At 38.6% G+C, this 26,266-nt stretch overlaps 2 protein-coding genes across 2 annotated transcripts in view; both read right to left on the reverse strand.

Moving 5' to 3' along the window:
- The window catches only part of F5 (coagulation factor V), a 39,494-nt gene extending 39,430 nt beyond the window's left edge, over positions 1-64 (reverse strand). The window contains exon 1 of the mRNA XM_075034320.1: positions 1-64. The gene's annotated coding sequence lies outside the window, so the exon portion shown is untranslated.
- Positions 59-26,131, reverse strand: ATG3 (autophagy related 3). The gene is given in 14 exon segments (XM_075034324.1): positions 59-132; positions 1,697-1,737; positions 3,358-3,394; positions 3,397-3,473; positions 9,836-9,963; positions 10,636-10,791; positions 11,566-11,600; positions 12,117-12,198; positions 14,207-14,256; positions 16,299-16,406; positions 18,176-18,246; positions 19,507-19,556; positions 22,813-22,854; positions 25,961-26,131. Coding segments are annotated over 14 exon segments (1,008 nt in total). The 5' UTR covers positions 26,033-26,131; the 3' UTR covers positions 59-73.
- Between the last annotated feature and the right edge of the window lie 135 nt (positions 26,132-26,266).

Raw genomic sequence — 26,266 nt, forward strand, 5'->3', positions numbered from 1 at the left:
TTCAGTCAACAGCCCAGCAATGAAGAATTGTTATTTGTTAACTCAGCATACTGGAAACCACTGAAAGACTAATTCACCTTCCTAAAGGAGGAAAATAGACACCTTCTAGGGAAAAGGATGTTTCAAAAGATTCTGAGAGAGCAAAAAAAAAAAAAAAAAAAATACATCACTGCTGGTTATTTTAAGTCATACTCCCTCTTCGCTCTCCTCCAAAACCCCCTATTTGTTGGGTGGAGGACAGCTACTTCCTTTGTTACCAAAAAACCCAAAACATCTTAGAAATTAGGTTGATAGGGAAAATCCTATGGCATGACTCAGTGGGTGTGGTTAAGTTTTAACAGGTTTCAGCTAGCATTACTCTTCACTTATGCAGACATTGCTTAAGATGTTGTCCAAGAAAGAGGAAGTGAAGATAGATTATCAAAAGAGGAAAACCAATTTAAGCACAGTACACAGAACATGATTACAGGATCTCATGTAAGTAACGGCATGGTACAGAGGACAGCCAAGATGGGGACCAGTTGTGCCAAGACAAGGAACAGCCCTCCTACCCAACAGTAAATTCAGTCAGTTGCAGACACCCAGCTGCAGATGACCTTGCACAATGCAAGTTGGATGTTTGGGAGACAAAGATGCTGTCCTGAAAGCTAAACAGAGTTTATGCGAACCTTTTCTATATATGTGTGTGTGTATATATACATATATATAAAATGGTGCTTTCGTCCCATTTTCATTAATGAAAAACTTAAATTTTACAGGGCAGAAAGTGGCTGCTAAAGCCTGGATACACCTGCAATATTTGAATTCATAAACAACCCCATGCATACTCACCCTAAAAAGGAAACCATGCTCCTAGACTACCAGTTAGTGTAGTTGAGGTAGACAAGTAATCAAGATTGAACCTTCCTCTACCATAGTGATCTTCTCTCTTTACCTCCAAGCTGTAATTTTGTCAATAAGACTGTTCTTGTCTTTATTACAAGATGAACAGATGACATACTAATATTCCTCCTTTGTCTCCAAAAAAATTCCATTTCAAAACACTAGTCTTGAGCAAGTGTAAATCTAAAATGCCTTTCAAAGACTGGTTAGTTACAGCTATTTTAGTTTAATATGTAGTCAAACTTTCCTAACAAGATGATCACTTATTTTCTTTCAGCTTTCGAAATCCTCCTCTAGCTAGAGGAAACATAACCATTCATAACTATGAAAAAACCACACAGATCTCAAGTGAATTTAAATGGGAGGAAAAAAAAAGAAATTCGCATTTTCAGGAATTGGCAATGAAGCCAAAAGCATTAGTCTTCTACTAGGAAAGTAGATTTTAGCTTCCAATATAGACAAAAGTAGTCTTCTGTTGAAAGGAAATTGAAGGAACTGCAGAGAAAAAAAAATCCCACCTCTTAGTACAGTGGCTGTATAGGAATGAAAGTGATTTATTTATATTACACACAAAGATTTTTATTAAAAAGGCTGGTAATGGAACATTTTATTTTAATGCATCAACTTGATAAAAGGTTAGTTACAGAAATTATGTATAATGTTGTATAAGTCACATGGATGGGTTATTTAAAAAAAGATTTGATAATTAGAGGAGGACATGTCTTATTTTAGTTACATCGTAAAGTGCCTCGTGTAGTCATATTCTATCGTTGGAATGACTGCCTGTACAAATTTCAAGAAAATAAGAAGGTACCTGAGTTTCTTGTTAAGGAAAATCTGCAATAGCTAGAAATCCTGTAAGACAAAGTAGAAGTCACATTCAGTGGTCTGCTCAACAGCATTTTTTGCTAATAGGAAAATAACACCAAGCAATTATACAGTTAGAAACTGGGAAATTAATACAGCAGAACTCTAGTAATGACATCTGATGCTTGCCCAAACATACAGACCTTCCTGTTTTAAGTTAAAGCAGGGAACCAAGAGTCATTTTCAATAAATCTTACAAACACCACACAAACATTTACAATCCCATTTACATATTTAATATTTGTTATTAACAAATGACAAAGTGAATTGCACCTAGCAAGGCTAATCCCTAGCTATCTGCCTGTAGTTGCAGGGAAAGCAGGCTCCTCCTTCAGTGTTTCAGTCACTCAGAAAAAGAAATAGGTTCCTGTTCTGAGCTATCCTTTAAAAGAGCTCCTTCCTGTTGATGAGGGAAAGTAGAGAGATTAGCTTTGCTAAGCTGAGAAGTCTGTCTTTGCAGAGGAGACCCTCCTCATCTCCCTTGTGTATATCACCTCCAAATGCATGTTGGTCCTGAATCTGCAGTCTGGAGTATATTGGATAACTATAAAACTGAAGTGTCTGTCCACCTGGGACTGAGGCAGACAGCGATCAGAAAAATTAAAACAAATCACTACTTTCAACTGATAATTAAGTTACATTGGTACTGGATATAAGTAAAACCTACTATTTTGGCATGTCAGTCTCACGGACCATTTCTTGGCAAGGACAAACTACATGATAACGCGGGAAGAAATTGCCTGTTAAAACCCCCTCAATTTGTTTAGCAATAGCAAAAAAAAGTAATTAAAATCTTGAAAATGAGCTATTTCTAACTATTGAGGAGTAAAAGACCTGAACTACCTTGCCAGAAAAAGTTATTCTGCAGTTCAGTTTCAGTTGCTTGCTTGCACAAATTGAGCAAGTCTCAACTTGTACAGTGAATGAGAAGTTTACTAATTCAGGGCCTATAGCTGCTCAGTAATCCCCCCTTGCTTGGCTTATAGCAGCAAAAGCAGTTAGAACACTATTTTGAAAGGACATACTTGCTTCTAACACAGAGGTTACTTCAGTCAGAAAGCACAGTATGAATTACTACAAAGCATAACTAAGAACAGTCACCTCACTAAGAAAATTCTAATTCTGAGGCATTTGATACTGATGTTCAGAACTATTTCAGTAATTTTCATTGCTTTTTTGCCAGCTGAATGTTTTACCAAGATATTGCTCACATGCAGAGTAGAGAATAATGGGACCTCTACACCTTTCAGAAATGAATCTCAGATTCAAATCTAATACAGAAGCTGCTGTACCAAGAAGAGGGATTATACTCTAGCCAGAGCCTATGAACCTCCAGCCTCATCCTCCTACACCGGGATCTGTTTCATACTGATAGCTGCCTCCCTCACACCCCTACAAATAAGGGCTCAATCCTGTCCCTTCACTCCTACCTACTTTCCCCATTGCTCCTGCCACGCTCCTCCTCCCCCCCAACAACTGATTAACAGAGTTTGTTTGCACAAAGGAACTCATCCCAGAACTCTAGTAAGCGCTACCACAAACAGCTGTTTACTGCTTTCGCACACAATTGCATTTCAGCTTAGGAACCTTGAGGTAACAGCTCCTTACACTGCAAGAAATCTCCAAGAATACTGTGTAGTAACAAAAAAGGATACATGTGAACTCCAAGTTCTCCCCCACCTTCTGCAACAGTCTCAATGATCTTCTTCATCACCTCTGCATGCCTGAGAAACAGATCAGAAACAGTGAAAATACTTTAAGGAAAATGTAGCTACCTCTTCATCTCAATAACACTAGGTTTTGGGCAAATTAAATAGTTTTGAACTGTTAGCTTCAGAAGCAGCAAGAGGAAGCTTTCAGTTTACTAAGGGAAAAAAATCTCAACAATAACAGGAAGTTAATATTAAATGATGAATGTAACATTATTTGCCAACTCCTTACATTCACAAGGAAAGAGAAAGATGTTCTATGCTACAGCGTAGACTGAGTGCTATAATGAATCAATACATATTGCTTGCCACTAGTGTAACTGTTAATTGCTAAATGCCACAGAAGCCACCAGGTAAGTCCCCAGAAGGTAATCCTCAACCAGCAGCAAGCCACCAGAAGTTCCCAGATGACCCCTGAAAAAGATGCCTAGAAATTGTTGCAAGTTTTTTTAGCTGCCTCTGCTGCACTCTTATATTTGTAGAGCTTACAAGGTATCAAACACTTATAAAATTCATAGTGTCCTAAGAAAGGCAGGCTAAACCAACCCTGCAGAAATTCAGAACTGTTGCTCTCGGACTGACAGGGTATGGAAACTTTCTCTGGCTACAGCAGTAACTTGGGTTCTGTGTTTCTAAGCTAGCTGCTTCTCTCATGTGACTGTTATTGTAAAAGCACTACAGGGGAGGAAAACATTTCCTCAGGTCACTGTGTTTTGACATTAAGTCATCAGTGACATACCAGACCACTATGAACCACACAAACATTTGTGTACAAAGCTGATCCTGGGAATATAATATGGAATCACAGAATAGCTAAGGTTGGAAGAGACTGGTCATCATCTAGTCCAAACCACCTTGCTCAATGAGCAGTAAGCCAGAACAGATTGCTTAGGACCTTATCTGGTCTGGTTTTGAATATCTCCAATGATGAAGATTTCAAATCTTTTCACAATCAGTTACAGTTCAGAAGTAATGGTCTTGTGTTCAGGATGGTTCTTATACCCCATAAACCAGGGGATGAAGAACATACAACATCAGAGGGGAGAACTACCATATGGTTAGCTGATGTTTTATTTATTTTTTTTTTAACACAAACTCCCAGGTTGTATAACTCATCTTACTTTTATCTGTACTTCAACTCTGTTTTAAATACATGATTCTGTAGGCAACCTTTATTGGTGAGGACACACAGGGCTATAGACATCCACCTACACAACACTGCAAACTAGTTATCAGTAGTAGTTTAAAATACCCGTCCTGAAACAACCTGTGTGCCTACTGAGAACAAGGAATAGTGGTAAGCAGAGTTTGCGTAACTTTCTGCCCATGCAAATCTAAATAGCTGATCAGTAACTGGCATTTAGTAGTTACCTCCAAAGTTAATCACGCTGCCAGCAACTGCAAATACAAGGAAGGAAGCTGTTGCAAAGTTACCAAGACACATTGTAAACAGGAACATGCAAGTCTGGGGAGATACTAAAGGTCAGCATTTGTCATTCACTGTGCTGTTGGTCTTTGCAGATCGGCTAACCCTCACAGTTGATTCCAATTCTGGATCCTCATGATGCCCCTGAAGAACACATGCCCTATCAGGTGCCAAGGCCAGTTGCTTCCCTATAGGAACCTGGCCACCTTCAAAACTTAAGCTTTGACCTTGTCCATAATGGTGGACTATTTTTTGTACTGGCACAGAATACAGGTCACCCTACAGCTATTAGAAGTCTTTAACAGGATACCAGCTCAACTTCATGCATCTTAGTGACATTTGCTCTTTTCTGTTTTCTAAGGACTAGTTAGATATCTGCAATTCCGTAATAGCCACATTAACGGTCATTCTTACTGTCATACAGTTACTCTGAAAAGCTTTCCAGGTGCTTTATAAACTTTGAAAAGTTTGTTTCCTGTTTTCAGTTTCCTTCTATAAGAAAATTTTGAGGAATTAATATGAAGTATGTATACCCCCCCAATGGAAAGAAATAAGAACTTTGGGAGAAATATCATCTAAAATATCCTGCTATCTAGAAATCTCAATTTTATTTTATTTTTTTTACTTCTGAATAAAAAGTCCCCCAGAAGTAATTCTTAAGATGACTAAATACACTACATGCTCCCCAGTGCTTGTTCCAGGACCCGTCTGTAGATCACTTGAGCTATCAAATAGATCAGACATTTAAAACATCTACTAAAAATCGCCTAATTTACTTTCAGGTATGTCAGCCAACTCTTGAGGTGGTTCAAGTAATGTGAGTTACTATTCATATTCCGAGTCAGAAATACCGCTGTTCCTATCGAAAACAAATTAAGATATACAGAGTTAAGACTATACATTAAAGGGTTAAAAATAAGTTGAAAGAAGCTGATTTCTTAGATTGATTAGATGACCCTTTACACTCTCATCAGGAATGTTTGCTTTCCAGCTGGAGAATGCCTCTCCTGTTTTGCAATTGACCAAAGCTCTCAGTCAAAATATTTATCAACTTCACAATGGAATTCAGCACAGCTGACATACTGACATTATCTGAGTATCTGCTGAAAGGGAAATATGTACCATCAGAAAGTAAAAGTAAAAAATAAAAGCCTTCCTGACATATGGGGAAAAAAGCCCTACAGAAATTTTTCATTCCCCCTCCCTCGCAGTTCCTAGAGATAAAAGGCCTTCCACAGGGCTTTCAGTGTAGTGGGTAACAATTATAAGCTTCCATAACAGAGCGTAAAATGCAAGACTTTTTAGGAAAGTGTACTTTCAAGAAAAAAAATTACCTATGAATTTGATTCAGTGTCTGTAACTGCTCACACACAATGAGACAGGTGTGGAAAAAACCACAAATATCATCATTAGGAGAAACATTCAGAATTTGCAATAGTCAGTTAACCTTAAAATACACAATTCACGGATCCTTGCAGTTGCCTCTAGTCACTTCCCTGCAGATATTCATAGAGTGTATAAGAAGGAAAAAGAGTTCAGAAGTCTATCACCATTTATTCTAAAACAGAGAAAAATAAGCCCTTGGAATCAGTGCAAATAATTCAGATATAATTGTAAATGTGTTTAGTAGTTAACTAGTCTGATAGTCCCTTCGTAACACCCACATAAAGTTAAGGATTGTGATTAAACCAGTTTACAGCAATTAATGAGGAAGTTGACTATGTTCCTCCCAGTACCATAAAAATGCTGACAAGAAATATAACTTAGAGCAGAGCTGCAAGATGAACAGTTTCAACTAACTACTCAAAATAGAAGCAATCTCAAGCAGCTGACAGTGGCACCAGACTGCAGTTTCTTTCCTTTCTCTGACGCATGACAGATAGACACGTCACAAGAAATAGTCAAATAAGTTTAGGACCATCCAAATACCCTCCATTACACAATTCTTGTAACGTGCATGGAAGCAACAGCAGCAGAGTTAGCTAAACACTGGTACTTCCTAGCTAAATTAAGAACAAAACAACATTTTCGGCTATTATTTTTCACCTCAGAAGCCCAGACCTTATTAGCTGTTAGCCACACCAATTTAAGAAAATAGAATAGCTCACCTCAGAGAGTAAGAGAACATAACTTAAAATCTCCATCTTAGATACGCTGTTAGCCTCATTCTTCAGTCTCAAGATGACCTTTTCAAACATTTCCAATGTTAAGCAGTTGCTGGTCAATTAGATTGCTTTCTGAGAAGGACTAGGCAGTTTCCTCCACAATTAAGGCCACCAACAAATCTGTTTCATTGTGATATCAATCATCTCTTTCATGCTTAAAAGACTAATTGGAACAAGTGCCATGATGCAAGCCATTTCTTCAAGTATAGATGTGGATTACATACATAACAAAGGCACTGGCACTTCACCGGCTTCAGAGGAAGAAGGGAAAACATGCACACAGAGCTCTCATCCATGAAGACTCTCAATCCAAATTCACAGACCAGCATTAAATTGGTTCTTACTCTGCAAAGGTGTTTGCAAAATTAAGCGGACTGCATTGCAGCCACAGGCCAGTATAAAACCCACAGGTCTACCTAGTCAGTGAGGGCTGTCATGCCCAAATATTAGGTCATCTTTGTTTCTTCTGAGAGTGCCCTCCCAGCCTGCAACCATCAACAGGAGCTTCTTCCCAACCAATTTATTAGCAGGGCTTCCAGCAATCCCTTTAAGCCGTGGTTTCAGGCCTTTTTTCCTCCTTTTCTCCTATTAATCATCTTCCTAGTTAGGCCTGTTAAGCCTTCCCACATTCATCCCACCTGACACTCCTTCAAAAACACTAGTTGCACAAAAAGCTGCAACCATTTTTTTGTCCAAAACCCTGCTGACAGCAAACAGTAAGACAAAGTCACTAACAGGTTGACATATTAAGACCGGTATGTTCATACAAGGTACAAGAATACCTTATTGGATCAAACTGAAGGTCTACCGCATCCTGTTTGTTATCTTACAGTACATGCTCAAGAAAGAGGCCAGAGCAAGCACCTAGTAATGCTTCCCCCAAAGTACTACTAGTTTCCAGCAGTATGCAACCCAGGGACTTTCTAATTCTGGAGCATTCTGATAACTTCACTTTTAACAACTCTTGACAAATTTTTCTTCCATTAACATCATATTGCTTAAATAAATATTTAATTAGGCACTGTGTGCAGAGTTTAATCCTTTTTCTGGCTTTGAACACACCAGCAGTAAGTAGCATTCAAATGCCACCAGTTTTACTATTAGAAAAAACCTGAACACCTATTATTTCACCTTCTGTACCATTCACGATGAAGGTCACTGAACTCCCTTCTCAGCTGCCTCTTCCAGACCTGAAGGGTCCCAGGTTATTCAATCATTTCTTATGGGAAAGAGCTTCATAACCTCAGTTATCCCGGACAACCCCTCTGTATCTTTTCCAGTTTATCTTCCTCCATCTCACAGACTAGAGAACAGATGACCAGAGCTGTACTGCAGTATGCAACATGTGGGTGGTGCCACAGATTAAGAGAGGTCTTATGCTGTTTTCTGTTCTATTCTTTATTCTTTTCCTAACAGTTTTCTAAGTTCTGCTTCCTGTAGTACTCTCGAGCACCGAGACTGACATTTTCACAGGCCTACTGTGTCAGTGTAGACTTAAACCTGAGAATTTAAAGATCTACAATAAACTTTACCACTTCAAGATTTTCTACAAGACAGCTAAACTGGGGGAAAAAAGATACTTCCCAGTTGTACAATGGCTTCTCTGCTCAATACTGTCCAGAGAAAAGCCTGCCTGCTTGGTGAAAGCAAAAACTGTTGTAAAGCAGTAGTTAAAGAACTATGAACTGAAAGAAACACAAGATACAGATTTACAAAGCCCATGAATATACATCCTCATAATAAGATCAGAAGCAGCCGTAAACTATTTGGTGCAAAGCTCCCTTGCTCTCTCTCTAAAGAATAGTATACCCTTCCCAAGACTAATCTTATGATCAAATAATTCCTAAACTAGAAACAAGAATGTTTTGAGTCTGCAAAAACTACTACAAGCTTGTCAACAAGCTGATTACTGACACCTCAGCTAGTGACATGAAGTGCTTCTTTAAGTCAAAAGAAATTACAAGACTTAAAGGGGCAACCTGGACTTTTTTTTTTTTTTAAACGTAAGCAAGACTACAAAGGGTGTCTCTTCTTAAAAAATGAGATAAAACGCCAAACTCCCATCTCTAAGAACTTCATACTATCAAGAAGCTGAGGAGTTACACTGTTTAAGATATTGACTCTGTATCACTAAGATACCTAAAAGGATGTTAGGGTCTACATCTAAGATGAAAGACACCTTTCAAAGACCTAAAAAAAAGTATCTGTGCAGCTAGTCAAACTACAGACTCCCTATGTCTTGGGTGAGAAATGTGGAAAATACAACAGAAAAGACCCTGAAAACACAATTGTGTTCAACAAATATTTCAGTGTGGCAATTAGAGGACCTCTATTTATCAGCGTAAAATTTCAAGGACTTCTGGGGGAGCAGAAGGTAGTTATTACAAAATAAGAAAGAGTTATTTCATGTCCAAATAGCTTTTTCAACTCCCAAAATTTACATTATACTTTCACCCTCCCCAAAAAGCAGCAAATTAAAGTATAGGAGAACTTTCTTTTATACAGTTCTAGTAGTCTGCCATCTTCTGGAGTCTGTAGGGAAGTGGAGGAAAAGCAAGTTGAGCAGAGAAGACAGCTCTAACTGCAGAATACACTTGCAGCAGTGAGCACAGGAATGACTTCAGAGAATCGCTGCTATCTTCCTTTCATACTTCCTCAGAAGCTAACAGACCACTATGGCAGCAGAACTGTGCAAATGTGTCCAGAAAACCTGAACCAAATCCTTAATGAGACCAGTGAAGTGCCTTGTGTCTGCATGCTGAATCAGACCAGAAAGAAAATCTTACCTGCATGGATGAACCGAGCACATGGGAGGTGGAGGAAGATGAGGATGGTTTTCAATGGTCACCGTTTTCTTGACATGATCTTGACTGATATCTTCATACATATGCTCTACTGTTAAAGGCTGCCGTTGCTATATGGGAAAAAGGAGCACGAGAACAAGAGCATTACTAACAAAGAATTGCTGAGAAGGAGCAAAAGATTCCAACATCATTAATAGATGAAGCACCATAAATTATAATTATCTAATATACAACAGTTCTGAAGGTACACTGAAAAAACTGAGTGTGTTAAAATCTATATGGTATAAAAACAGTACTGCAAAATTTTTTGGTTTTACTATACCAGGTGAATTGTAAAGTCAATATATTTGAAAACTATCTAGGTTCCCATCTAGGTATTTCAGCTGTAAGCCCTAGCCAACTTTAACTCAATAAACTTAGTCATTAAAGGGAAGAGTCATTTATCTAATCCTCTCCTTCTGAAGATCATGAAAACACATGCCTATTTACTTGATTAAATTCACTGGGGTTATTACTAGGTCTACAGAGCTAACAGAAACTCAAATGACAGAGCATGATTTCCTTCCTTCTAAATGTGTTTGGTTACACAGTACAATTTTCAGTGAAATTGTTCCTACTTCTTGAAAGTACCGTAAATACTGTCTGCAGCCCTGACTGTATAATGGTTTTGTCACCATTTTCTCCTTTAAATTTCAACTATGAATAAGCAACAAAATAGCCTTGCTATTTGACACAGTGCATCTAATTTCACAGAAGTGGGAGAAAAACTAACATATCTATACCTCATCATATCCAAATAACCAGAGCCTTGGAGTTTGGTAATATTTGTCGTAAGTGATGTAGAGGTCATAAGTTCTAGTCTGTAGAATAGCATCTTCCCCTCCAACGTCAACTTTAGCTTTGTTAGCTTCTACAATCTGTCTTGTGTCAAGTGTTGCCTGGTTCAACGTAAAAACGACAATGTTAGTATAGTCTTGTTCCAGTTCCCTCCTTTCCCATCCCAAGTAGTTACGTAAAGCTGTAAAACCGAAATTAATGTTCTTAAGTGAGCATTAAAAAACATAGGCTTTTGGGTTTTGTTTTTACCTTTAAATTAGGAGTATCGGCTTCTCTCCCACCAAATGTTTTTTTGTTTTATTTTTGGTGGAGTTTGTTTTTTTTTAAAAAAGGTCTGATTTCTTAAAGAACCATGCAACTACATTGTCACATCCCCCTCCCTTCTTTCACCAACAATTTTTGAACCCAACAGACAATGCAAATGAAATTCAGAAGACAGAGGTCCCAGTTTATGCAGGTTCATTAAGGCCTTAGCAGGGTACCACAAATAACGATGACCTCTGTTTTCTCTCATGACAGTCTGGTGCATCAATGTAATCTATTGAACCTATAAGCCACACATCCTCCACATCAAAAATGCAGTGGTTGTTCTTGAGGCTTATACCTCTTGTGAATACAGCACTGTGTGTAAGCAGACCGAAAAGGATAAGCAAAAAACCTGCAAAATTACTGTGATCAAAATCTTTGAGGACCTAAGAGTTAAGGTTACTGCAGTAGGTTGGCAGGAGACAAATCCATAGGAAACCAGGCTCACTGATCCCACTGCTCATAACAAGCTTGTTATGTCATCCATTTGTTATCACTATTTTTACTTTGCTTGTGCTCATATTGGTGATAAGCATTGTAACAGACAAGATAGAGAACTGTTCACTCACATCATCTGTCTCCAATAGCCCACTTTCTTCATACTCTGAAAAGAAGACCCATAAAATTCTGTGTTCAGCTTGTAGCTAGTCATCATATTTCTCATTCATAAACAACTCCTTTAAAACAATCTACTTGTATCTAAAGATGCTTTATTCAGGTAGACTTCCCAATCCCCAAACCAGACTATATTTTTTTTATTACAAATTTGACCAAGCCTACAGTAAGTACATGATGAGCAACCCTTAAGTGGTTTTAAGTAGGCAGACTGAGTTTAAGGGTAGGTATGAAGCAGGAAGGAAGCTGTGCTAAATCCCTAATTTATACTTGCTTGGATCTGTTCTGCTATTCAAATTAATCTCCCAGTCACTAACATTCGCACAGGTTTCAGCACACAAGTTAGAGTAAACATGCATCAACAAGACCATACAAAAGATGATAAACAGCATATGCCTGCTGAATTTTTCAGCATGCATTCCATGAAGAGTAGTGTTCTCTTAGAGTGCACTGCTTTAGTTAAAGGCCTGAAATAAAGCATGTCCCACCCAATTTAAGGAAATACCTTCCATGTCTGCAGCTTCTCCTTCATCTTCCTCATCATCATCCTCACAAGATGCTGAACGTTCTGGTATTTTTATATTATCCTTTAGAAGTTAAATTGAAAACACTGCTTTAAAGACTGCTGCATCTACACAGCCTAACAGCCCCAGAAAATTCAAGGTATAAGTCCAGTCAATACATACAGTGAACCAGAAACATAATTTCTGCAATGTTAAGGAAGACTATACTAAACTCAAATATTTGCTTATTAACCAATCTTAATTTCAAAGTCCTAGTATGATGTTAAAAATCCGCTTAAAAAGTTCTCCTTTGACTTTGTAATCTGGAATGATTTAAGTCCTAAGCAAAGAAGAATAAACATGGTGTTAAACAGCCCATAATTTCTTTTCAAAAAACCCACCTATCTCAAATGACAGGCAATGACTAAACAGCTAGGTTTAGTACATGCAGGTTAAGATTTTGTGTGTCCTAACCCACAACCAACTGTACAGCAGTTTTCATAGAATCACAGAATATCTCAACTTGGAAGGGACCCATAAGGATGATCGAGTCCAAATCCCTGCTACTCACAGGATTACCTAAAATTAAATCATATGACGAAGACCGTCATCCAGTTCCATAAACTAAGAGCGTCATCCAGTTCCATAACTGTTTTTAAAACACAGGAGTCCCAGAAGATATCACGTTTTGATATCGTTGTCTGAGGAAGCACAGTCCAACAGAAATGAATACGGCACAAGCCCTCAGCCAACTTTTTCTTTTGGGCATTGTGGGCCTACGTGTAGCATTTGAACCCAACAGGATAACCCCAGTGAAATTCAGAAGAGGGAGGTATCGATTTACACAGGTTTCATGAAGACTTTAAGAGAGTACTCCAAATAATGATTACAATTAGAGGCTGCTCTAATTGTAAGCATCAGGTGGCTGGTTTCCTCATTGAAAAAAACTCCAAACCAGTAAGAAACTAAGTTGTGAAGTGCTTTGGCAAACAGAACATTAGCAGAAAGAGAGTTGTTCTTCTGCATTGGACCTGTGGTCCACGAAATTAAGTACTGTACAACAAGCAAGTTTTTCTACATACAATATATTATAAGTGAAGTCCAATTCATAACACACAATAGCAGTTATGAATCACAATAAGATTCTGCAAGTATTGTGTTTCACAGAAATAGTGATCACCTTTAGGTATTCCTTAGAGTGCTTCTTCCACCCTTATGTTACTGACTTGTGAAAAAGCAGTATTTTTACTATGTTCAGCACAGTCTCACTTGAAATACATGTACTTCACAGTTCGTCATATCAATAGCATTCTGAGCTGTTTACAGTTGTGCGGTAGCATGCGGCAGCCCGTTCTCTCTCCTAATTTTTAGAATCCAAAGTTTTGTGCTTGGATGGTTTAACAAACTCTCATAGCACACAGACACAACTCCACTTTAACAACCAACTCATTTTTAAAAGCATTTTGTGTCTCTGTGACTTTCTCCACATTTCTTAAACATGTTAGCTAACTCATTTCCATTTCAAGTACTTCCTGTTCTGTTTCATGAGGACTTAAGTTTCAGATTTGGCTACTGCTGCAGAGTGACTTTTTGGAAACATATGCAGAAACTGATGACTTTGTAAAACATATATCTTTAAGCAGTTTTAGTACTTCTAAACTTGAGGGCACAAGCCTGTCGAACAGGACCAAATGCATTAAAAACTCTGCTTGCAGTATTAAAGATTACAAAGAAATACTTTACATCCCTACATAATTTTTCCATATAAAAACTTCTTTATGCTGGATCTCCAAAGACTTCTTGAGACACAACGGTGCACTATTACTGTAAACAGAATTTCATTCTCAGTTTGTAGAAGCCTGGCACAAGACATTCCAAAAAAGAACACTGCCTCAGTAAACACATAGTAATAAGGAGATGCACATACTTAGAATAATATCATGGGTTCTCTGAAGGTCAATGTATATCTGCAACACACCTAGTGACAAAGTATATTTTAATCTTTCACAGGCCGTACTAGATTGCTGCAGGTAAGACTTCTATTACCTTTAGGTCCTGTAATAAAGCAAGAGGAAAATTTAGAAACAAGTACCTTACTGTCTAGTGTGATCTCCTTAACTGCTTCTGTTGCACCCACTACACCTGTTAATTGAACAAGAATTTTGCATTAAAAAAGCTCGTTTCTTTGTTAAAGAGTATAGAAAGAGGTTGAAAAGATTTCAGAAAGCAACATATGACCTTTCAAAGCTAAATCTCACAACAATTTTGGTATTTGAAGGGCTGTTTATTTGGTACTGGTAGCATGCTTGGTGCTGGACATCCATAAACAAACCATACCAGTAACATGGAGCACAACAGCACAGCTCTTGCATGTCATATAAATTTTGTTGATTGAACACTGCAAAGTAATTTGGATTTTTATTTTAAGGAATTTTTGCATAAAAGTGAGTTCAGGATAGGCATTCATGTCACAATAATGGAACTCAACTTCATGAGCAAGGCATATGTTTATGAATATTTCTAAGCATCTTGAAAGCAAGGTGTTCATGACAAAGCATAATGTAGCAGAACACTCAATGCTTTTAGCTGAGAGGAAGTCAGAGTTAAAAACATGCCAAATCACAGTAGTATCAGCTCTTGAGGTCCTCCCCATTAGCCTTCTAGTTTTACTGCAGCTCTCACTCTGTACTCTTTGGGACACGTGACAAGATTCTGCTTTGACACAGTATGTTTATCTGATTAACTCTTCAGCTGAAAATAAGTTACATCATTATGAGGAATGAACCTGGTATCAAGTAACTGTTCATCAGAAATAACTGTTTAAAGAAAAGGAATGCCAGTTGAATGCTGCTTGGAAACAATGCAATTCTAGTGGCTGTGTGGTCATTTACATATGTTTTTTCCTACCAGAAAAAGTGGAGTTATAAAGGACATCTATACAGATGGGTAGAAACAGATATTTTTTTTTTTTTTTTTTTTTTATCTCTTTTGACAGTGTTTGGAGACCTGGCCAGGTCTAGTCAGAGTGTTACAGTTGTGCTACCACAGCATGGTGCCCAAACCAGTCAACCCTAAAAAGAAAAACTTGGCAGAGGGGCCTATCCACAGCAGGGATGGAGAATGCATCCTTAATTCAAGGATATGACAAAGCTATGCCAAACGATTTCTTTGGTGTGGGGTGTTCAATTATGAACTGTGATAGATTTAAGAATCGCCAGTGATGAAAAATGTACATCTACAGAAATAAAAGGCATCTTCTGTCATCCTTTTTCTTCCCAGCCTGGCTGAACTGTTCAGAGAACTTCTTCCACATTACAGCAAAAAATTTACATCAAAAAGTAAAAACTGAGTGGAGTACCTTCTACGTTTGGAAATGGTGGAGAAACCATCATTGAAAGATTTTATTAACTCGCGATAGAACATCAAGAAACAGACTAAAACTAATAAAATTGCCAATTCTTAGAAAAGAACAAAAAGATTTGTAAGAGGCTGTGCTAGAAAAGCTAACAAGATAGATTCATGTAAGCAGTAGTTTTTAGACTTCTTTATAAACACAAGCTCATCTAAGGACTTAGTGTAAAAAAGGATCATCTCCCACACTTATCTCTGTATTTAACAGTATTTTCTTTCTTTTTAGTGCCACCACCCCCCTGCCCTCCTTCACCCAGTGGCCTCAGATACTAAAATAATATTCATTTTCTAACGATTCTCCCTTTTAGCTCAATCCAACAATTCAACAGAATGGGAAACACTGAAACAATTAAGTCAGTTGAGGTCATCTTTAAGATAAAGATCTCAATGTGCTTCACATCAATCTTACAAAGAGAAATTTGCATATTCTTCAAACAACTAATTTAAACCAGCATTCTCTTCATAGGATCTCCTTACTAAGGAATAAGCTCATTTTTAAAAATAACTTCCTAGAACTTTAATAAAAGAATACTGAAATAATTTATTGTCAACACCTCTGAAAAGTAGCCTGTTTCTGGCATACACAGCCATACAGTTAAACACCTGAGCAGTCCTGTACCAATCAGGTGGGTAGCTGGCAACGCAACTTATTTCTTCCAGATTAGATACTAGCACACAGTCATCTATATATAAGAAAGATTTTACCTTCTAAGAGTGGAAACTGAAAATCTTTCAGATTACCAACGCAAAGTCTGAAAAAAGACTTTGAATACCTGCATTGTGAAAAGTGTCTACCCATCCCCCATCGCCATCATCTTCTTCTATAATTGCTTCCTGCTCATCCGAGTACTCCATCTGCTTACACCTTTTGTAGCATGGCACTGCAAAAAATCGCGAAACAAAATTAACGCAGTCACTCCTATACAAAACCAGACTGGAGCAAGAAATTATCCTACAAGGCCTTCTGAAATGTGGTAGTCTCTCATACATCCTTATTTAAGGAATCCTAAAGGTATATTTCAATTGCAAAACCATGAACTTAAAAAAATGTTTATGTGCTGTACCAGATATTTTATTTCATGTACAGCACAACTCTTGCAGTGGCCTTAAAAGTTCATTCTTCCGTTACCCATTAGAGCACTTTCATCCACACGCTTAAGGATTAGAAAAGAATTAACTTCTCATTTGCTAACAACTGGAGACAACCTATTTGTTTTCTTCACACTGCTAAACAACTTTTAGTTTAAGTACAACTTTGCCTGGATTAGCATCAGTTTACTGAACTGATTTGTCTTCAGAATTCTGCTAAAAGTTTGCATTAGCTATTTATGTGATGTATTAGGTATGCTTAATTATAAATTAACATCTAGAAGTTTGGAAAAGATTAGTATTAATGTGTTATTTACAGTAACTACAGTCATATGCGTTACAGAGCCATTCAAGTACAGATTCATACAAAGTGTTCAGAAAATAGTCAAAGAAAGAATGCAGATCTGATTAAGGCAAAACAGGCATTATCCAACATAATAAACAAGGACTATGTTAAAAATGCTCCTTTTGTACTAATATGGAGGAAAAAAACCCCTGCTGCATGAAGTGCAGAATTTGTAAATTGCCCTTAGACCTTTCAGAAAGGGAGGAGAGGGGTGTGAAAGTCACAGTGAAGTTCTCCAAAGACTTCCAAAATGAGGTCTGTAGGACAGCTCCTGGCCTCCACCCATAGCCCACAACTTTTAGTCAGGTGGTAGGCCAATGTGTCACCATCAGCAGGAAACACATTATTTTGAAATGTGATCTAGAAGAATCAGAGCAATGAGGGACCCTGGAAGTGGGGGCGGGGGGAGAGAAACAAAGTAGATCACCTGGCCATCCAGCCATCAGGACTGTCTTAGGAAAGCCCGTCCAACACTACTGTAAGCATTTTCACATGATAGCGCACTGCAAGACTCCAAAAGCTAACAAGCGAAATCCAAGTATAAAATACAACCCATTGCAGGTAAAAATCTGCTCAGGCTGTTCTTAGTACTAAAGGTTCATCTAATGGCATTACCTTTGACACATTTTCATACAATATCTTCTGAGAAAATGATTTCCCCGTGGTTGTGCCAAGATGTTAGCCTTCTTATCCATTAAAAAGCTAGTCACCACAAGTATTATATATACACAACCATGAAGCTGATCAAAATTTTATTTAAAATTGTATTTTATATTATTATTATTATTGACTGGGATAGTGACATTAATTACTATCTGAAGTAGAAGTATCAGTGTCATTGTGAAAGACATTTTGTGAACACTTCAATAGCCTGAGTTTTCCAAAAGAAAGAGGAAAATAAACATTTTCCTTTTAGACACTGAATATGAGTTGAAGGACAGGAGAAAGGAAAGACATACAAGGAGGTTTATAATGTTTAAACTTCATTTCTACTTCACCAAGGCAAGCTGTATTACTAGTATAAAGGCCTGCTGACAACTGGTCTAAGGAAAAGATTTTAGATGTGCAGGAAAAACTTTTTAATATTGCAAAGCCAAAGCATCCAAAGTGCAAGATATTTGCTTCCCCTGTCAATACAGACAATCAGTAGAGTTGATAGCACAGTCAACCATGCTATCAATCCTAAGAATACTTATATTTAAACTTCAGCCTTACCATTTTTAGTTACCAAAAACTGTTTGTCTGTTGGCAGATAAGCCTTGACTTTTAGTTCTTCTCCTGAAGCCCTGTAAAATGAAGTGCACCATAAAAGGTTGAGAATTTGATGATCTGCAAACAAAAGAACCCTTCTATTTTCAGTGTTTATCAGGAACATTTTATATACCTCTCTTGACCTATTCTCAGAATCTGTTTGCTATGCCTTTACTCTTCCCTATACAAAGACTTTGATATAGGTATGGGGTCAAAAAGGTTGGCCACCCCTAAACTATGGAGTTTGGATCAAAACTATTTTCTGCTTCAAAAACTACTTTCACTTTGAGATGGCCAAAGACAGGTTGACAGGACAATCTAGTCTATATGAAATTTTCTAGGATCAGCAACAACATAGTCCCAAATGTCTGAAGAAAGCAACCCCAGAAAAAGCAAGAAATAGACCTCTATAAATATAAAACCTGCCCATAGTCACTACAGCTCAAGTAATCTTTGCCAAGTTCACATTATTCAAGCATTTGCTTTTACCTTCAGTGGTTTTTGGTTTGAAATAAGAGTAACATTCTAAATAGCCTGTTCCAAACTGCTGGCACATAGGCCAGACTCAACATTATGTTTCTCTGAAGGAGAGAGTAAAAGGGCAAGAAACAATGATTCAAGCACAATAACTCCTCCTTCAGTAATTCACAGCCCAGTATAGAGCCAAGAACCTTGATGATACCAACTGCACAGACAATGCCCATCTAGGCACTAATTAGTTTTATAATGCAAGATACCAGTAAAACATGAAGAAGCACCCTATTTGCACCCTTATTGTACATGAAAGATAATGGATTTCCAAGGGCAAGCACCGCACAAAGTGATCTGATGTTGGCCAACTTGAACATTTTTAATTAACAAATGCTTGTCTAAAATATACCAATTACAACTACTTCCTAGCAATTCCAGCTGCACATGGCTTTTGCATTTTCAGTCACCAATCACCAAGACAAGCTCAGGGAGACATGCTGCTACTGCAGCTAAGCACTGACAGCATTCACACTACGTACTTAGCTTATTTCCTCTAAAACTTTAGGAAAACAAACAAATCCCCAAACAAATCCTCATCTCAACTACTGCTACACAGAGCAATAAGTCCTGCCTGACTTAAAGATCATAAAACCATCACAAAACTAGCAGAAGTTCTACTGGAAGAGTCCATGTACTGTTCTGAAATGAGACACCTGTATAGTTACTGTTCTGAAATAAGACAACTGTATAGTTGCATCCAATGGAAACACATCAAAGCATGGGTAGGGATGCTAGTTTTCTATAATTCTTTTGATTTTACTTACCATTGCCAAGTAGGACAGTGGTGAACTAAGTGATCTCCAGCTGCGACAAACTGTTAAGGCAGGAAAAAAATTAAAGTACTGTTAAATATGGCATAAGGAAACAATTTCCAATTTTTCTCAATATTAATATTTCAGTTGTACATTCCTTTGATAGATTAACTATGTAACTAGTAACTGTTTATATTGGTTTGATGCTTTATTTTAACTCCGTATCTCAGCTAACCATGAAAACACAAAGACTAAATTGACTTCAACTGGAGGAAATGCATGCTCAGCACAACAGCAAATTCAGATAAAGTTTAAAATACTGTGATATTACCTACCAGTCCTGTAACAAGCAAAACAGTTTCTAGATCCAGTAACATTGTTTACTCTGTGATGAAGAAACTTTTTATTTGCCACTCTTCAAAGTTTTACAAAGACAATGAAGAGCTTAATGTAAAAAAAAACTTAATTCTCTTTCAGTGTTCAAAACAATTTTGCAGCAAGAAGAAAAGTGAGACTGACATAAAATCATTGAATCAGTGAGAGAACTGCAACAGAATAATAAATAGTATGCATTTTAAGTAATGACCATCACTATAATCGTTCACCACTGATGTTAACTAAATATGGATAACCAATCAGTACACTGAAAAACTTACAAAGTTTTTTTCTGAAGAAACAGCTTTTTAAAATCTTCACTCTACTTGTTCTTAGTATCTAAAGTAAAGGATTTTATAAAATTACATCATTATTGCAAAGCAATATTGGAAAACTCATGCTAGACTTGTGTACAAACTCAAAATTCACCCAGCAAAGTCTAACTCACTGGACTTTTTTTGTACACATAAATTAAGGCTAGCCTGCACGTTAGAAGAGTGATTTGTGTGGTCTTTGCACCAGTGACTTTTGAAAATGAGGTACACACCTATTGTTACAGCTGTTTTCTTGCCTTAAAATGCCAGTTTATAAAAAGGTACTTCCTACTTGAACAGAAGCTATAATAGAATGACACAACAGGCTTGCAGTGTGTCAGCCATTTTCTCACCATGTCCTCCAAAGCGAGGCATATCAGCGTAGTGGAAAACACCACAACACGCACTGCATATGGATTAACAGATTTAATCTCTGCAAAACTGCTTTCTTTCACCCATTTTTCAACAAAACTCTCTAGCAAAACTGAAATCTTCACTTTAAAGAAAACAGCAATCCCTCCTAATACACATGGAAATTTTAAAACTCATTACCCTTTACATAATAACAACACATGAAACTCCAGAATTATTTAAAATTCTCCATTCAAGGAACTGGAACACTGTTTGTGGCACCAATGTTAAAATAAATTATTAAAGATGAAAAAAATTTAAAGTGTTCTTTGTGTGTCTAGCAGATACAAAAACCTAAAACAATACTTAAAATTCCATTTGCATTCTCTTCAGCTTAGGCAGCAACATTATCTAGCTGCTTTCACTTTCTATTTCTCAAGCGCTAATGCTATCTCATACCTAAATCAATATTGCAAAAGTGACAAGAGATCAGTTTTAGGACATCTTATTTCTACTCCTGGAAAGAATGATTTTTAAGGTTTTCCTGTACTTACATACCAAATGAAAACAGGTGTTATCTTTCTGAGGTATTAACTAGTAACAACTCATGACAGGCAAGAATTTGCTGCAATTAAATCAAGTACACAGATATATGAAAAGAGGGAGTAGGTGTTGAGTTTGATTAATAAGTCATCTTTAGCCTTATCACTAATTGATTCATCTTCAGAAGCAAGCCACAGGAACCCCAGAAAGTCTGTAAAACAGTCAGCGTCTCAGACTAAAACACAGTTGAATTGAGATTCATTACCCAAGAAATCCAAACTCATTCGAAGATAACATCCTAGCATCACTATCCATGAGCGTCGATTCTTCTTGAGTAATCATTACTATATAAGACCAATATCATCAGGGAAGAAGAAAGACTGTCAAAGGGACAATCAGCAGATCCATGCTCCGGTCTCACCTAAACTTAACAAAACATTAATCTTGCCATATAATTGTTTCCCTTGACTAGTGCTTTGAAGAATCCAATTTATTCATCCTGTCAGCATCTAACTTTAAACAGACAATACATACTATTCACATTCTTACTGGTGTTTAAATGCTGCAAACTGTTTAATGTAACATAGTGTGGCTCTTGCTACGTTCTACAGATGGTACCTTTTCTTTCAGTACTACTACAAAGTTTTCTCCCATAGATCAAGAGGGGATTAAGCATTAGTAGAACATTTGTCTAGACTTTCTCTGTTATACTTGTTTTATATATAATATAAATATATCACTATGTAATATATAAACATTTATATACACACACATATATGCATGGTTATCAGAACAGCAGAACCTCATGTTGCTAAGCCTGTTTTTCTGACCAGCACTCTTCTGGATCATAGAAAGCACAAGTGCTTTCTTGCCATGCAAGTAGCAGAAAAATGCCAGTTACCAACGTTAGGAAAAATACTTCTGTCCACATTATCTACCTGCGTCAGTCATCATTTGTTCCACCTTTTTCCATCCCATCTTCACATTTGTGCATTGTCTCATTTTTCTTTCATTCTACCTAACAGTCTTAACATTTTTTTTCATACCTCTGTAAAGACCATGTATTTTCAGAACAATAGCACTTTAATATGGGAAAAAAGCAGAATGGGCAAGTCAAAATAGCACTGCACAATCAGTGTTTTTACTATTCTAGAAAAAATCCTGTTTGTTTCTCTTCACAGCAGACTCCTTAAAAAACTACAACTGCTTGGCAGCATTCCAAAATACAACCAGCCTGAAGTGGTCTATAGTGAAGAAGAAGGAAAAAATAATAATCATTAGATACTTGGTGTGGACAAACACATGTAATGGTTTAGCCAGAGCCTTGGAAGGAATCAAAATTGAGGTAAGCAAAGACTGTTCCCAAGATACAAGTTCCCTTTTGAGTTGCTTATGGGAAAGACTTCTGAAATAAATATATTCCTGTTTTAGTCTTGAAGTCCCATGACAAACAGAGCTGTTGGCCCAGCATGAGCTTCCTTACAAGCTTTTCGTGACATAATACAGGAAAAAAGCATCCCACATTCAGATGTCAAGTGCCATCGCAAGAGGAATTCTGTTGATCTACTGCATCTGTAGAGTAAAAAGGCCATTGAGAACTTCCACTTTGTGGAAATTGTTTCAAGAAGTAATAATTAGTTGGCAAAGACATGAACTGTTCAAGATGAACATGGTCATTTTTGAGTAAAATTTATCATTACTTTCAAAATGTATTTCAAAGTTTCTAAATACTTACTTCTTCAGGTGTAATTACTCCAGTTTCTTTAAACTTGGACTCCTGCAATAAAGAAAGTTTAGAAATTTTGAGAACTTGCGACAAACCAAAGTACCCCACCTTACTGGTAAGAAAAACATCTGCTCTACTTTTGTCTTGGAACTAGCTCCATCCACAGAGATCTGTGAATCAGCTTGGAGGCAACTTCTGCCAGAGCTGATAGGCAGCTTACTTCCACATTCTATAATGTAAGGCTCAACAAAATTACTTGTTGCAGAATGTGGGGTATTATAAAAAAAGATCACATATTTGAAATAATTTTTTTTGCTACAGTCAATTATATCAACAATGAAGAAAAGATCCCCGGCACTCAGTATTACATTTGCCAGTAAAAGACAGAAAACCAGCTGGGATCAGTGATTCTCACAGTCGGGACTTTGGGACTGTTCTAGGCACTGACCAGCACTGCAATGCATCAATATGAGGCTTTGCAGTTAAGAAAGGTCATGAAATGAATGACCAAACCGACTTTTCTCTGTGGTAGGAAAAGTTATGTAGAAAGACTTAGTTATTAACTTTTTTATATACCCATTTCTGTGCCTTCATTATGCAACCCATGGAAACAGTTTTGATTTTCTCATATTGTCATTTTTTTAATGGATGAAAGAATAGATGGCAAGCAGCAACATGATTTAATTCTGTATGAAGAAATGAAGTACTTTTGCATTAAGGACAACATTTATGAAGTTTAAAGATACAACATTTTTTAGCGTATTCAAATCTAGAGTAAGTGTATTTTGTTTCAGACTTCTGTTTCTGTTCTGTTTTTTTCTTCAGAAAAGTCTCAAGCACCAAGGAAACCTAGTGTTCCCCAGCAATAGAGCTATCTAAGAATGGCTTTTGAAAAAGAATACAATTTCAACCATGGCATAGCTCACTTTTCAAGTTTTTGCATCATCAATTACTGCATAACTTCTTGCCCTAAAGAACTCATGATTTTTTTCTATCAAGACTAAAAGCAGCAACTCAAAAGTACCTCACTTTTGGTTACAACTTCACCTTATTAAATCATTAAAGAAAACCAGCCACCCCTTAACTTTGTTATTCTTGATGCTTCACCCTGGTGCATGCTATCACCTCTGCTATGTAAAAGGAAATAAGCACACCTGTTTCATACAATACTGATTATTTCCTTTCTCCCTCACTTCTAAAGAAGAGACATTTAAGAACAAGATTAAGATAAGCAAAACAGCAGCTGTACAAACACCATAGCATCACTATATGCTAGTTAACAGAAATCAAAGAAACTCAAACAACGCTAATTTAGCAATTTGGATTCCTGTAAAACTGGGAATTCTCAATAACACATTATGCAACACCACAGTGGAGACAACTTGCTATTTAACCTCAAAATGAACTATAAGTAGTAGGCAACATGCACAAACTTGCATTTCTGGAATTACATAAGGAAAATATGTAAAATAACCATCCTCTGTTCCCTGAAGGCAAATAGTTCACTTCTTCACCTCTGTACATTCTGTGGTGTGTAAGCTAGTGAGAGACACAGGTCTAGTTTCTTTCCGAAGTTACCAAGTTGGAGCATTTATTTCAACCCCATGCAAAGGGAACATATACACATAATATTATCACCTCCCATTTGTGGGAGGGTCTACTCCTGCCTCCTCCCAATAGTACATCTGAGCACAAGAATTCCTCTGCTATTGCACCAGCTGTGCAACAGCAACTATACTATGGTAAACAAGTCACCTTTCCACGTCACAACTTCACTGCAGCCCATAGATGTCACATTGGTGGGCAACTCTAGAAAGGTCTACTATCCAGGCAAGAGCATACTATATACCACAGAGGGACAGGTTCAATTAATAATTGAGTATCACTGTCTTCTGCCTGAAGATCTAAGCCGCAGAGTACAAGGCATATAGAAGGTCACACCATAAAACCACAGGCAGAGAGGTTGCTGTCATAAACAATTACAGTAGAATTATTTTTTCAAAAACATGGAAAAATGTGAAAGAATGGCTGACAAGTTAACACACCAAGTTGGGTTTTACATGAAAAAGTATTCGTAAAGAGGAGGCAGAAGATGGGGTGTAGTCTAACAACTGCAGAAAACCACTTACAATTTGTTTTTGCCTGAATAAGCAGTAACAGGAACTGTAACAGATGTGCTGCCCACCTTTACAAGCAGACTGTTACAATTTGCTCTCAAGAACCAAACAGCCCATTTCTACTATTCACAGTTACTTTAGCACATAGAGGCTTCTATTAATATAGTAACGCTGATACAGAAATAAGCCACACTACATAGCTTTACACCTGCTCACATCGTGAAGATGTGACTAGGTGTTTTTTCTGTCAGCTGAAGGAAGTTGCACTCTTACCCACATAACCATTGCAACACATTCCTGAAACCAGGCTTAAGCCTACCAGTACATGAACACCTTTGGATTTCCATTCCTGGTCACACAATCAGTTAAAGTTTAGCCACTTTAATAGAAAACAGCAACAAATAAGTTACTCCTCCAGCAGTAGGACCAGCGACACCTGGTCTTCGAAGGCCCGCACCTCCGAGGTGAATGCTCCCACCCCTAACAGGACAGGAGCTCCAACTCGGCTTCCCTCCATCCCGCACACCCCGGTGCGGGACGAGGGCCGATGGCTTTGCCGCCGCAAGGCTGCCCCAGCACAACCTCCCCCTGAGGCGTGAGGGAACACCGCGCCCTCGGAGACTCTCCGCCGGCTGCGTAAAACTACCGCAACGACGGAGTTCCTCGGACCCGGACGACAAACGAAGCCGCGGCCACCGGTCGGCTTCCGGGAAGGCGGAGCGACTCCCGGCCGCCCCTCACACCCCACCGGGGCGGCAGGAAAAAATGCCCGCGCAGGCGGGAGCGGCGGTAGGGAGCCGCCAGCGGGCGGGCAGCGGCCGCACTGCGGGCGACACCCCGGATGGGGCGGAGGGGGGGGGAAGGGGCCGGGGCCGCTCCGTCGGCACCCGCGACCCCGGCGGCTGAGGGCTCCGCGGCCGCCCCGCCGCAAAAAGGGCGGGCGCGTCCCCCGACCGGTAACGGCTCCAGCGCCTCAGGCAGCGCGCGCCTCCCGTCACTGCACCCCGCCCCCGCCGCCAGGCTCCCGCGCGGACCGGCACCTTGAGCACGGGGGTGAGGTACTCGGCCACCTCCAGGGCCTTCCCCTTCACCGTGTTGATGACGTTCTGCATGCTGCCGGCGGGCCCCGCGAGGAGGACAACCGCCTCCCCCGCCCCTCGGCCAACGATCTCCGCGGCGGCGGCGGCCCCGGCAGCACCGCCTCCCCGCCGGTCACGTGACACATGGTTTTTCTCCCCCCCCCCCGCCCCGCCCTTCCCTGCGCTCTTCCCGCCCACTGCACGTCGCACACGCGTGACGACACACCGGCGCTCAACGCCGCGTCTCGCCCGCCCCAGCGGCGATGC

The sequence above is a fragment of the Buteo buteo genome, chromosome 8, assembly GCF_964188355.1.
Source record: "Buteo buteo chromosome 8, bButBut1.hap1.1, whole genome shotgun sequence".
In the NCBI taxonomy this organism is placed as follows: Eukaryota; Metazoa; Chordata; class Aves; order Accipitriformes; family Accipitridae; genus Buteo; species Buteo buteo.